Source organism: Melanerpes formicivorus, unplaced genomic scaffold (assembly GCF_026170545.1).
Source record: "Melanerpes formicivorus ecotype bairdi unplaced genomic scaffold, bMelFor1.0.p_v2 SCAF_37, whole genome shotgun sequence".
Taxonomy (NCBI): domain Eukaryota; kingdom Metazoa; phylum Chordata; class Aves; order Piciformes; family Picidae; genus Melanerpes; species Melanerpes formicivorus.
This window is the reverse complement of record NW_027142389.1, coordinates 2,119,783-2,134,298: the sequence shown is the minus strand read 5'-3', so window position 1 is coordinate 2,134,298 and position 14,516 is coordinate 2,119,783. Positions and strand designations below refer to the sequence as shown.

At 48.7% G+C, this 14,516-nt stretch overlaps 1 protein-coding gene across 1 annotated transcript in view; it reads left to right on the top strand.

Annotated features, from left to right (window-relative positions):
* LOC137450727 (rho GTPase-activating protein 20-like) overlaps positions 1 to 14,516 on the top strand; it is a 36,245-nt gene that overhangs the window by 2,491 nt on the left and 19,238 nt on the right. Inside the window, exon 2 of the mRNA XM_068157584.1 lies at positions 11,756 to 11,838. Within this exon, the coding sequence (XP_068013685.1) occupies positions 11,759 to 11,838 (80 nt within the window). The 5' untranslated portion in view covers positions 11,756 to 11,758. The remainder of the gene's footprint in view (positions 1 to 11,755; positions 11,839 to 14,516) is intronic.

The window sequence follows — 14,516 nt, the reverse complement described above, 5'->3', positions numbered from 1 at the left end:
TCCTTTCTCTTTTCCTGTCTGCAGGTGCTGCTGTGCTTAAGGTTCTGGCTGAGCCCACACATAGGTCACTTAATATGGCTCTGTTATAGGTGAGCTTGGCATTGGAAGAGGGAAAGAAACTCCTCAGTGTTTCACCTTTGTTCATTGTTCTTCAGCCTGGCTGGCCCCAGAAATGGGAAGTGTGTGACCTTGTCTTTGCAGAGGAGCTAGCTCCAGGAGCTAGAGCTCTCTTAGACTTTAACCAGGGGATGTGACTCTAGCAACTGTGTAGTCAAACTGGTTTTACTTCATAGGTGTGGGAAATGTTGAGGAATGTACCCTTGATATGGTTTCTCCTAATTAGCCTGAAGATGTGGTGGGTGGTCATTCTCCATGACTAGCCATGAGGGATCTCAGATCCTTTCCTGCTTGCAATATGAAAGAGCTGCTGACTTGCAGCTCTGATGCAGAGATCCTTCTTGTGGATCCTTTCCTAGCCCCTTATGGGCATCAATTCACTTCTCCACCCTTGCCAGTGCCACCATCACAGTGAGCATCACCCCAACAGATCCAAACATCAGCATCTCTGAACATGCCTGCAGCAGCACTGAGCCATGCACACCGGTGTCCTGCTTACAGCTATGTGTAGTTGCAGCTACACTGGCCTGCGCCACCTCACCTCAGACTACCAGCAGCACATCACCTGTGTGGCAACTCTGCTCAGGGCACAGCCCCTGTCCTCTGGAAGGTGACATGCAGAGGTCAGCTAGAAGTGCTACTGAAGTGAGGTATATGTCTGATCTGCAGGACTGGTTTCTCAGGTAAGCCAGGAAATCTGCCTGGCCAGCTCCCCACCTCTCTGTGTGCTTCTGCTTGAGGAGCTGGCATCTCCAATTCTCCTCAGGACATTCTCTTTGATGTGTCTGTGAAAGTCTCAGCAATATGAGTCTTTATGCCCATTTCACCTTCTCCATTTCAGGCAGAGGTTGAAGCTGTGGCAGTCCCTGTGGTTTCAAACAAGCAAAAGCCAGCAGACCCCACTTCTGTTCATCTTCCACTTCTCCACATTTTCTCCTGGGGGATTTTGGAGCTGTGGCTAAAGGGCTGGTACAGGGATGGATGCACATGGGCACAGGCAATCAACAGACACACAGACACACACAGACACACACACACTCCCTGCCTTGTTTCTTCTCCACTGTGCTGCCCTCCTCTTGTTCCCCTGAGAGCAAATGGCAGGATAGATAAGGACATGAAAGGTTCCAAAACCTGGCACCTGTAGTTAGTCCTTCTGAAAACAGGTAGGGTGGAGTCTGGCTTGTGGCATGTGGGAGAGAAAGTGCAGCAAAACAGGATGTTTTTTGTGATTGAAAACTTAGTTGTTTTCCTCAGCATTCCTATTAAAAGCTTTGGTTTAGTTTGGTTTTGGAGTTACCTGCTGCAGATACTGGGACATTTATTGGCCAAAGAGCTTTGTGCATGTGTGTGTATGCAGATGTGTGCATGCCCCTGTGTTAAACCCAAGCAATGGGAAATGAGGGGTGAGGGGCAGATTAGGAAGCTGTAGGGGTTGTCTGTACCCCATAACGTGTCCTATATTTGACCTACAGTTTCCACATTAGTACCTGTAGAGAGGTGAAGGTGAATGTAAGTGGGAAATAGTGGGAGACATGAAGGTGGGGAATAATACATGAATCAGAATAACTGTCTTTAAATAGAACATTTCTGGGCATTTTCCACTGCCTGCCCCTTCAGGCTGCTCCAGAAATAGAGGCACAGGGAGTGACGTCCCTGGAAAGCCTGACTGCCACTGGCTGTCCCTGCTGCTGGTGCAGGCTGAGTGCTCCCAGGGGAAGGTGCCACCTCTGTGTCTCAGTCTGTCTTTCCTGTCCCTCTGTTCTACAGGGCAAAACCAGCTCCTTGACCCCAGCCCATGCTCTTGCATGGGATATGAAGAGTCATTATTCTGTCTGGGATACATTGGAGGAGCTGCATCCAGACTCCTACAAATCCCAGCCTCTGCAGAGCTCAGTATTCAGTATTCAGTATTCAGTATCACTAAGGTTGGAAGAGACCTCAAAGATCATCAAGTCCAACCTGTCTCTGGCACTTTATCATTGACTTCAGTGGAACAGGACATGTTCTGCCTCAACCTTGTCTTTCCCTGGCTCACCTATGAGTTTCTGTAGTAGCTTGCTGCAGTTGCTCCTGTGGAACAGTTTAATTCTACTGCTTATCTTTTTCCACCCCTTGTCTTATCAAAGCACTTGGACACGTTCTTGAAGGCCACACGACTTGCACTGGTTCAAGAGCCTTTCACTGTAGGAATGTGCATATTTCTGCATCAGCCTCACCTGGCAAACTACCCTCTGTTCACCCAAGTTATCTGATCTCAGAGCTCTTCATCCTCCATGATAAGCTTCTCTCCTGCCCTTTCTCAGTCCATTGGCATCTCTTCAGGCTGTGTTTTCAGGCCCCTCCTTCACACCTTCTTTTTTACACAGTGCTGCTCCCAACTGCCTTTCCATTCCTGACCTTTGCCCTGCTGCTCAGTGATGTCTCTTTCTTGGCCTCTGTGCCTGTTCAACCCTTAATGTCTTCCTGCAACTCCAAAAACTGGCCAAAAAAAAAAAAGAGTGCAATTGTTTAAGCCCAACTCAACTTTTATTTGCCCAGCTCATGTAACTTTAGACTTGCAGCTCCACTGAAATTCATGATGCTTGGATCCTCCTTTGAGGCTGGGATAGTTATTTTTCATTCCATCAGCTGCAAAACTCTGTGGGATTAAATCCTACAATTCAGCAGAAACCTGCCATAAGCTTTGAGGAAGGTTTCAGCAGGGACTGTTGCTGAAGTGTGTTGCCCATCCTGATGCTGACAGGCAGATGAGCAAGCAACAGAAAGAGGAAAATGCCTTTCATGGTGAGTGTGCTAGCAGAGATGCTGTTGATTAACCCATTTTTCATCCAGCCAGCTCTGAGAGTGCCATTTAACAACCCCATGTCTGTATAATGCTAACAGGATGCTTATAAGGCATAGAGGGATTAATGTTCAGCTCTAATGAAATCCAGATGCACAGAGCTGCCTCTCTTCAAGGTCTTCTCCTTGGCCAAGCTGCAAATAAAATCATTTAATCATTGTAAATAGCGGAGAAACACCAGACTTGCTGTAGGTACTTAAACTCACAGGCACCAAAAGCTGCTGGCAGTTACCTGGTAGAGAGGGTGGAGGTCACCTGCTGACCCTTTGCCTGCAACAACATCATTGTAAGGTAGGAATTTGAGACCTTTCTTGGGGAACACAATTCCTGCAGGCGTTTGCATTAGGGCTGGGGGGAAGCTGGCTTGGAGACAAGCCTCCTTTTGTCTCTTAAGAGAAAGCCAAGGTAGGTATAGTGGTGGTGAGTGTCTGGTCAGGCTGTGCCAGGGGCAAGTTGGTGAAGCACTAGCAACGTGGCAGCTTGCAGTGGTTGTGTGTCCAAGGATAGGTAAGGATTCATACCGCAGCGTTCGAGTGGAGACACACTGTCTGCTCAGGGGACCTGAAGCCCTGGCAGGGGCTGGACCAGCGTAGGCAAGCTCAGAGGCCCCGCTTTGGCAAGGCTGAAGTAATTCTGTGGCTGGGGAGACCCTGCTGTCTATGGGGGTTTAATTTTTAATGTGGCAGGAGGAGGAGTTTTGAACCAAAAATGGAGGGGGAGGTATCCTAAAGACATGCAGGAATGTGTTACATTTTTCTGCTCCTCAGGTTTGGCTGCTCTGCAAGCTTTTTGCTTTGCCAAAGCTCGATTCAGTGGACTATTTATTTGCATTTTTAAAGGCAGAGCATGAGTCTTCATTTACTTTGGCCCCAGTGATGAATTTTTATACTGTGAAAGGCAGCAAGTTCCCTTCCAGTGCTGTGTGTACATCCAACTTTACGACAGAAGCTTCTACCCCCCCAATTACCAGCCTGAGTGAAGTGGTTTGAAGGGCTATATAAAAGTGTGCCCCACTGATTTCCCACATGACCCTTACCAGTGGTCCCCCAGCTAACTGTTTGAGCCTCATGGTGCTAATGGAGACCATGAATGTGTGCAGAGCTGTGCAGAGGGGGGGTGGGTTTTTAGACCTACAGAGGCAAAAAATTCCTCATGACAGGTTCCTGAGGTAGCTTTCAGCATGGGTTTAAAGGAAATGGATGAGGGATAAGTCCCACTATAAAGTTCTGTCAGAAGATGTGGGGGGAATCTGTTGCTGTGTGGTTTCACCATGGGAATGAGCATTGCAGGGAAACCCCCATGGGCAGCAGCTGTTTGGTCTAACTTATTGCCAGCAAATACCTCAAACTGGTTCAGCTCTGGACATCAGAATTGTGACCAAACCATCAAGATCTCCCAAGGAAAGGTGAAGAAATAAAACAAGGCTTTACTTGTCTCACTGCTTTTGGCCTCCTAAGCTAGTTCTAGAAGGGGAAAAATGCTTCCTCTAGAGACTGTTAGCTTCTGTCCAGGCCAATTTCTAAATTGGCATCAGTATTTATTGATCTCTTCAGTTGCCATCAATTAGCAATTAGCTGTGCTGGTTCCAAAGAAGAGAGTCAGATTTCTGTTACTCTCAAGTTTTTCAGGGTGCTGTTGATGCCAAAAAAAAGGCTTTGTGCAAGTGCACCCTTTAGATCTTCAGAGCCTGATCCTGCCAAAGGTGATGTCTGTCAGTCCTCACTGGCAGTAAATTGTTGTTCCCAGAATGCACAGACACCTCCCTTCCTGCTGAACCTGCAGAGAAAAGCCCACCCATGGATGTTTTCAAGCAGCAGCTGCCCATGCTGCCCACAGATTCTCTCCACCAACACTGTATCAGTGAGCTGAGGCTTGGAAACAGCAGGATTTTATGAAACTCCTGTATTCACCAGTTTACACCTCTCTGGCTGGTACTGGATGCTGTAGTGAGGAGGCACAGAGCTCCAGGTGGGCACCCAAAGTGTTTAAGGAGGGATGGGAGCTGGGATGGGAGCTGTGACCTTGTATCCCTGCTTTAAGCTTTTGCCCCCCTTTTTTGGTACCTGTCCTGCTGTTTGGATGACAGCTGAGAGGTTCACTTTGCTTTCAGGCCCTGGGCAGTGCTCTATCACTGGACTAACCTGTTGTATCCTGGGACCAGACCCTTGAGCTCATCCCAGGGCATGGATGATCCTAGTGGAGGACAGTGCTGTGTGGCCAAGGCCCTGACAAATTCCAAGTGTCCTGATCTGGGGTCCAGCTCAGGGTCATTTAAGAACATGGACCATGACATCAGCTGTTCAGAAAGACCTGCTTCAGTCAGGAAGACCTCAGGTGCTCCATGAGACAGCAGTGCCCCCATGCTTTGCAGGACATCCTCTCCCATTGCCATCCACTGCGGTGTTGTCCCAGACTCTCAAGGAAGGCTCTGCAGGCACCATGGGAGCAGGGAAAAAGAGTGGCATGGAACAGATTAGTGTGCATCAGACTAATCCACTCCATCCACCTCTGAGTGGAAAACCCACTTGGCCTTTGGCAGCTGAGAATTGTTTCTCCCAGCCCCCCCACCCCCCCTCATATGGTACATTTTAAAATAAACCAGCAGCAGGGCTCCATTTCTTGGAAGGAAAAGGAAATGTTTCAAAGTGTGTCCTTGCAAACTGATTTACTGCCACTGGGCTCTGGATGCTTCAAGAAATGTTTGAGTATGGTTGGAGTGTTAGTGGTGAGGGAGAGGGAAACAATTAGTGAAGCAACAGGGGAAGATGAAGCTGTGTGAAGAGGCTCAGAGAAATATTTACACCTGAGTTTCTCAGCCCAGAGTTCACCTTAAGCCCTGCCCTGTCTTCTCTGAAGGGATTTGCATCCACTAAATAAAATTCTGGGCTGTGGCCACCCAACACTTTGTTATGCTTCCCCCCTCTGATTAATTAGGCTAATTATGGACCTTCAGGAATTCAAAAGGTTAAAAGCAGGGGAGTTAAGGATTCTCCCTAGTATTTGCAAGGACTTGGTGTACCATGTGCTGGGAGAACTCGCCCCAAATTGCTAGCAAAACAACTGCCCTTCTTCTGGGCACTGAATTTTCAGCCTAAGTGAAGTGGTGAGAAGAGTTACTATGTAAATGCACAGACACATCCTTACCTGACATGAAGGAACCTGGAAAACTGAGGCTGGATGGCTTGGAACAGGGCTGCATTAGCCAGGAAGCTTGTTGAGATTAAATGTTTAGGCCTAGCAGGATCTCTGGGTGTCTTCTAAAGACATGTCAGGCTTGAACAGCTCTGTCACCTAGCAAACCTTCCAAAGCAGTGCTCCATCAGGTGAATTATCCCTGCCACCCTGGTAGCAGAGGCACAAGGCTCTTACACTGAAACACTTCACTGTATACATATTTGATCCTAGCTGGATTTATGGTGTTGCTATACAAGCTGTATATAAGGCTTCCCCTCGGAGTTGAGTGACCTTGCCCTGGCTCTTCCCCTGCATTACATGAGTGTAAAGCTACTGACCATAGTGGATCAATGGTGATTTACCCTAGCTGAGGATCTGGTTGATTTTGCTGGACTCTGCTACATCCTAGCAATACTCAGCAAGGTTTGAGACAGCTCTGTGTCCTCCCATCTCCCCTCCCTTCCATGCATGTCCTGGAACCTTCCTCACCTCCTAGGACTGTTGCTGGGGTTACCTTGGAGCTGGGTGGGCCAGGGTGGTAGGGGGCAGGGGAAATCTTAGGCTGGGGGTCCCAGCTGCTGTTCTTCTCAGAAAGTGGTTCACACAGTGCATGGCTTTTGGAGGGTCTGCTCCATTTTGGAGCCTTCTCCCTCCTCCCTGTCAGGTCATGGTGGCCTGGCCACCTGGCAGTGAGCTGCAAGGAAGCTGGTTAACAGTGCTTAATCTTGATCACCATCACCACAACAGACCTCTGCTAATATATAGCATCTTCCCCTGGCTGGGAACTGGGTAAGGATAGGAAAACCAGTGCAGGAACCAAGTCACAGCCCCTGTTCATGTTGTGGACCTAGAATTCTGAACACTCACCTTTTAAGGGACACTTGGGGAAGAAATGGAAAGGTTGTTATCTTATTCTGGGTGGCAAGCAGGGCAGGGAACAAGGCTGAGAAGAAAACAAGTCAGCTTCCAAGAAGCTGGTGGCATGATGTGTAGGAAGGAGTGTGTAGTTTTTGAAGCCAACATCACCCAAGATCAAGTTGCTGGAGAGTGGCACAGGATCAGGGCAAGATGCAAGGCAGGTAGGCAGGGCTGAGGCTGCCTCCCAGCAAGGTGACACTGAGTCCTTTCCCTTGCAATGGATTTACCCATCTGGGAGCAAGGGGAAATAACAGCAAGACAGCAGCTTTTGGAATGCCTGCTAAAAGGGCTCCTGGACATGGGGTCACATTCCAGTTTGCACTGTTTCTCAAGTGGTAGATGAAGTCTGGGAGCCAGGGCAGAAGGAGACAGCAGCCATGCAAGTGCAGTCTTCCCTGAACTCATTCAAAAGTGCCCATCAGTATAAAATGACCAGCCCAGTCGCTTTCATGTTACCTAGTGCCTGATTTTCTTGATGCTGTGAACAGTTTCTACTTATTTTCCTTCATCTCTCCCTGCTGGGGTTTGCTACCAGGAGATGCCACTGCAGCCTGACACAGGCACATTGCAAGTGCATCCTGCGCTCACATAAACAAGAGACACAACAGAGCCGGCACAGAAGTGTCTCACATTATCTCATTAAGATACTTGTGCAGGAATGCCACTGCTAACATAAACTCATTATTGGCTGGCAGAGCAGCAGCAGTTGTTTTCGTGTGGATGGATCCAAGCCCAAGAGATTGGTTGTTTCTGTGCTCTGAACTGGATTCTTAAGTATTTTTTCGTGTTGCCTGTGGGCTAAATAACCCTGCACTATGTTTGTACAGTCACTTCTGCTCTGGTCCAGCAGACCAGTGGAAAAATGTGCCTTTAGTGGGTTCAGCTGATCAATAGCAGTGACCAGCTACCTGCTCTGCCACAACATACCGATGCTTTGATGAGAACAGCAGCGTGCCAGCGTTACAGACGTTGCAGGCTTTGACCAGCTGTTGACAGAAGGGTTTCCCTCTTCGAGGCAGGTGTCATTTTTCCTCAGCTTCACCCCACCTTAACTATCTGAAGAATAACATTCTAGTGCAGGGGTGAATGGGGAGGGGAAAAAGAAACCCCACTCTTGCTGGCCAGCTGAGCTGATAGCGGAGGCCATACATGGGTTTGGAATGAGGGGCATTAGACTCACAACCTTCCCAGTGCCAAGAAATACACAGCTAAAATTGGCAGTTCAGAGATGAGTAATGCACAGACACAGCCCAGAGTATTGCAAGTGTCCAAGCACTTGCAGAGTATGTTGGGTAAACGAGCATCTGTTGCCATGGCATCAAAACAGCGCAGAGATTACGCCGTGTCCCTTTGGCAGCTCTCTGATTCCAGCGCCTGGTTAATGTGAGCAGCAAAAGCTGCTTTGGCTTCCAGCAAAAGCACTCCCCACCTCTGACATGGAGGAGCACAGTGAAGTCTCCCCTTCATCCTTGCGAGGAAGGGAGGGCTGCAGGATGCTGCCAGCACTGGTTCTGGGCTGTGGACCACCAAGTATCCCCTCCAGGCATGAGGGTGAGGGGGCTGTGGCTGCCCCAGAGAGCTCCTGTGTGACACACAGGCCTCGTGATGGTCCTTCTGCGTGATGAGATGGAAGGATGTTTGTTTGGAGATAGTATGGGGAATACTTTGTGTCCTCTAGTCACAGGATTTCACTGGAAACCCGAAGTTGTGGCTTTCTGAGACTTTCATGGGCAGTCCAGTGTCAGCTGTAAGTGGTGCAGGTCCTCAGACTCCTCTGGAGAAGTGCAGTGGGTGGGCAGGCAAGGCTTCTTGGAAGGCATTGCTGCCACCATTAAGATACAATCTAGCACCATTCCTCATGGCCAGGAGAAGAAATCCTGCCTGATATTTGCCCTGAGATTTATTCTGAGTGAAATGTCCTCCTGCACTACACTCACACATCATGTATCCTGGGGTGCATCAAGAAGAGTGTGGCCAGCAGGTCTAGGGAGGTTCTTCTCCCCTCTACTCTGCCCTGGTGAGACCACACCTGGAATACTGTTCCCAGTTTTGGGCTCCCTAGTTCAGAGAGACAGGGACCTGCTGGAGAGTATCCAATGGGGAGCCACAAGGATGATTAGGGGACCTGAGCATCTACCCTGTGAAGAGAGACTGAGAGCTCTGGGGCTGTTTAGTCTGGAGAGGAGAAGACTGAGAGGGGATCTCATCAATGTCTGAGGCTGGGTGTCAAGTGGATAGGGCTACTCTCTCTTTTGGTGGTGCACAGTAATAAGACAAGGAACAGTGGGTACGAACTTGAACATGGAAGGTTTCACCTCACCATGAGGAGAGACTTCTTTACAGTGAGAGTGATGGAGCATTGCAACAGGCTGCCTGGGGAGGTTGTGGAGTCTCTTTCTCTGGACATATTCGAAACCCACCTGGGACTGCCCTGGGTGTTCCTGCTTTGGGAGGGGGGTTGGACCCAGTGATCTCTGGAGGTCCCTTCCAACCTCTCATGTACTGTGCTACTGTCTGCCATTGCTACTTCTTACCATACAGAGACAAATGTAAGGGTGGCCAAAGTGATGTCTTTAGCTACAGTAAGGTCACCATGTGCCATAGGACAGAAGCTACTCTCATGTGCAGGGTTTTATTACAGCAGCAGTCAAGATGTTACTACAGTGCCCCTAGCACACATGATGCTCTGCTGCTGCTGGATTCATCCAGTGACCTTTTAGCTGACAGCTGGCTGGGGTTTTCCACCAGGCAACCGCACCCATCCCTTCTCCCTGCCCTCACACACTGCGTGGCTGATGCTTTGTGCTGTACCATGGTTTGTAGGAACATTTTATCCTATTAAGGCACCTCTGAAATCCAGATGTTCTCTTTTAGTAAGGAATAAAGCATTTTGGAGCTGATGTTATTTTTATTTAGCTCTCTCTCTCTGAGACTGCTGAAGGCAGAGCCTTGCTTGGCAAGGTCATACCAGGGGAGGAGGGGGAAATTGCTGTCCATCTGTCTCTGTCTACACACATGCACGTACACAAGGAATCTGCTTAGAGAGCATCACTGATGTTGCAAAACTCAGTGTTCATACATTAGGAATTTATGAAGTAGTCCTACTCCATCTCATGCACTCTTTTGCACAAGGTTGTACTTTGGAGGGCTCTGCTGGGCCTGACCAGGCAATACACTGGGAGCCTGTGTTGTGGAAGGCTCCTGCCTGTGGAATTCCCTGGTCTTGTGTCACAGAACTCAAAAGCTGTGTTTTAAACGAGGTGGCCCATGAGAAGTGAGCCTTACCTGGTAGCTGGATGCCACACCATCCTCTCCCAACAGACTCCCTTTCTTGAAGGATGGTAAATCACAAGCCACCAGCTTTTGAAGTGGTTACTAAGGTTCTTAGTTTCTGGGATTCCTCACAGAAGTCCTTGGAGACAGACTTAGAGCCATGCTGAGCCCCTGCAGCCCCAGAAACGAGTGAGGAAGAACAGTGCTTCAGACCAGCCCTCTTGGCCAACTTTTCTGCCTGCTCAGAAAAATCAAGGGCACACAGCCATGCCCTGATGCACACAAATTGACCACAACTGCTTTGTTCTTGGCCTTTCCCTCAGTGAAATGAAGATAATGCCTTCCTCTAGCATCATAAGCATGTCATATCCACCTGGTTACAAGGTACTGAGCATTGGCAAAGCTGTGTGCTCAGAGATGGGACTAATGAGCTCGTGTGCAATACTCCTGCATGCAGCAGAGGGTCTGGAGAACACACAGTTAACAAAAGCAGCAGGCTTCCTCCACAGGACCTTTTCTCAGCCAGCAATCCTTGTTTCTTCTATTCTTAGGAGATTCCATGTTTTGATAGGTTCAGAAGTCAAAAGAGCCATAATTCTCAGCATACTTTAAACTCCCCAGCACTTAAAGCTCTAACCCAGGCAAAAGCTGCAGTCCTAAATGAGCTGTGGGGCAGATTTTTTCCCCCATGCTTACCATAGGAGAGCCACTGATGTCAAGATCTCTCACCCAGGCTGAAAAATCTCTCTTCTTTCTCTGGCACAAAAACTCTTTTGACAAATGAAGGAGAACTGTGACCATCATGTGTATATGTTGAGTTGGATGTTTATCATTCCTAACTCAAAAGTCTCCCTCTTCCAGTCACCTCACTTCTGTGCTAAACAAGACTAAACGAGACGAGGGTCTTGAGCTCATGCTACCCAGAGAGGGGCCTACTAACAGGCTCTTTGCTGAATCTGTGATCCTGGAGAATGAAGGCAAAGAAAAATCTACTGAGTGACCTCATCCATTCATAAATCATGGCTCCCTACAGCATTGAATGCTGCTCATAGCTTCGTCCAGTATTAAATTGGATTTCTCTACCGTTCCTTAACAAACTCTTTTGTGGCGCGAGTGTTAGGAAGCTGTTCCTGACCTCCAGCCTTTGGGGTTTTATCCTCTGCTTAATTTCATGTCATTGCACTGAGTTTTGGCTGTGAAAACTGGAAGCATTTCAAATGAGGGAAGCTGTAAGTGTCCTAGAGCGATGTGAGAGCTGACAAGTGTTTTAACAATAAGGAAGGGGAGGGAGGTGTCTGAAAGCGTAGATCGTGGCTCTTGGTGCTGGTGTTCCCTGAGTGGGGACCAGATAAAAAGAGAACTTGTAGAGTGCTGTGAGCAGCTCTGCTTCCAAGGTGGCCAGGCTAACTGGAGTGTCTTTCTGTCTTGCAGAAGATGAAGCCCATAGTCCAAAGAAGACGATCTACTCCATCTGCCATTACAAAAGCTCTCTGCAAGTCAAAGTACCATTCCAGGTAGAGGAAATACCTTCCTGATTCCCTTTCCCCAACTTCCTCATTCCCTTTCCCCACCTTTCTCATTCCCTTCTTTCCCCACCTCTCTCATTCCCTTCTTTCCCCACCTTTCTCATTCCCTTCTTTCCCCACCTCTCTCATCCCCTTCTTTCCCCACCTTTCTCATTCCCTTTCCCCACCTCTCTCGTTCCTTTCTTTCCCCACCTCTCTCATTCCCTTCTTTCCCCACCTTTCTCATTCCCTTCTTTCCCCACCTCTCTCATTCCCTTCTTTCCCCACCTTTCTCATTCCCTTCTTTCCCCACCTTTCTCATTCCCTTCTTTCCCCACCTTTCTGCCTGTGCAGACTTGAAATCAAACTGGTTTTCAGAGTCACATAAGGGTGTTGAAGGTTTGTAGGCTGAGGGAAAGGAGGAAGATGAGGTGACATTAACATTATGGCATTTTTCTTGCCAAATAATTGCCTCCCAGGCAGAGTCTGGACATCTACCTGACTGAATTCCTCTTTTTTTTTTTCTCCATCATATTTTCTTCCCCTCTTCTGTTGGAAAGAGAGAGAAGCTCTGTGGGGGTCTGTCAGGCAGCTGAGGTGAACCAGATATGCAAGGCTAGCTGGTTATTTCTAGGCACATAATATTACATCGAGATATTTGAGGGCTTATAGCCAAGTTTAAATACACCTGGACAATATTACACAGTGCAGACAAGTAAAATCAGGTACAAGACACAGTCTGTAAGTTTCTGTTGTGTGGTTTCCCTGTGGACCCTGTTGCAGGCAGGGAAGGGCAGGCAGCAGCCAGAACTGGCTGCAAGTCCTGGCAGAGTGCAGGTGGAGGAGGGATGAGGTGCACTGGGAAGGCACAGGGACACACAGGAAGTGGGCTGGTGTAGCATTTGCTGCATTACATAGTGGGAATGTGGCAGCATCAACCCTGATGTTCCATCTCAGCACATCCCTGCCCAGCCCCCCTTTGGGGACTCACCACCAGAGGCCTCTTCAGCCTCTGCTCCATCTGTTGGACCACTGATGGGAGGGCTGGCTGTTATTTGGCCAGGTCTGAGATGCAGATTCATCTGGGCACATGAGAGGGCTGGAAGCTGTGCCTGAGGATGGAGGGAAGGAGCGCTAGGAAGTCTGCCCATGCCCTGGCATCAGCTCAGGATGTCTGGTGGGACAGTCACATCCCTGTAGGATGACAGCAGCTTTCCCTTACTACCAGTCTGGGTGGTAGAAAGCTCCCCCTCTTGCCTCTGACACCAGAGCCATCCAGTGCTCCTGCAGCTGTGAAGAACCAGGAGTATCAGCAGATAGTAAGGTACAAACATGCCAGACATACACATCATGGGCTTCAGCTGTGCCAGGGCAAGTTGAGATTGGATATCAGGAAAAGCTTCTTTATTGAGGCATTGGAACAGGCTGCCCAGGGAAGTGGTGGAGTTGCCATCCCTGGAGGTCTTCAAGAAGCCTGTGGATGTGGTGCTTCAGGACATAGTTTAGAGGTCATAGTAGCTGGGTTATAGTTGGGCTTGATGATCTTAAAGGTCCAAACATAATGATTCTACGATCTCCTGCTGAAATAGTGAGTGCTCAAGCCATGAGCCGACTTCCTTGGTCCTTTAGTGGGATCTGAGCCCTCTTCAACATCATCCTCTCTTCCTCTTGCAGCACTGTGTAACTGCTAGGCACAGATGAGGGAGTATCACCCTCCTTTCTGCCGTGCTCTGACAGCAATCTCATCAACAGCATTTCCTGAGAGATTTGTTTGGTTTCATTTCCCAACAACCCCTCCCCACCTCTGGAAACAAAAAGAAAGAGACGATCAAGCTGAACTGATTGACATTTTGACATGAGCCAGCCCTCCTGAAAAGAACTGCCCCTTTTACATCACACCACAGCTAACTGCTGCAGAGTACCTCCTGCTTTCCTGAGAGAAGTGCCTGGGGGGTCAGTCTGGTAGGGCTGGTTTCATACGGAGGGCAGGACTGCTTTCCCTTCGCTTGTCTTCTGACCAAGTTTTATGTGGCTTCTTTGTTATTCCTCCCACCCTCTTCTAAACTGCACTCCCCCCCCCAAAAGAAAAAAAAAAAAAGAGAAAGGCAAAGAGAAACAAATTCTTGCCTTTATTTGGCTGGAGAACATCCTTGGGAGGCAGGGAGGGAGGCTCTGACCGTTTCTCATGACGGATTGCTGTTGGAGGGAGCTGGTACGATGCCCTCTCTGCTGAGGCCACTGGAGCATTGGTGAGATTTTTTTTTTTATCATCATGATTTATTTTTTCTCCTTTTTTTTTTTTTTTTGTTATTTTTTGCTGCCCTGCTGTTTTGTTTACAAAGCTGTGTAACTCCTCCAGCTTTAGGAAATCCACTGCTGGGTCCGCGCGATGGCGTGGCTCCCACCGCTCAGCTGACGCACTCAGAGAGCTTTTAATGTCCAGCTGAAAGGTGATTTAGCTTCTCACTTGTAGGGGCAACAGAAGCCAAGAATTCTTTTGTTGGTGGCTGCAGAGTGGTGAGGAGGGAAGAGAGAAGTTTCTGCTTGCTGGAGTGTGGGCATTCCTGGGACTTGGTGGTGGTGGGGGTGTGACTTTGAAAAGCAGCTACTGGCTTGGTTTAGTCTCGCTGCTGAGGAATCAAAGGAACCCAGCTCTGGGGTCAGTGGGAATGGAGTTAAGACTGGCA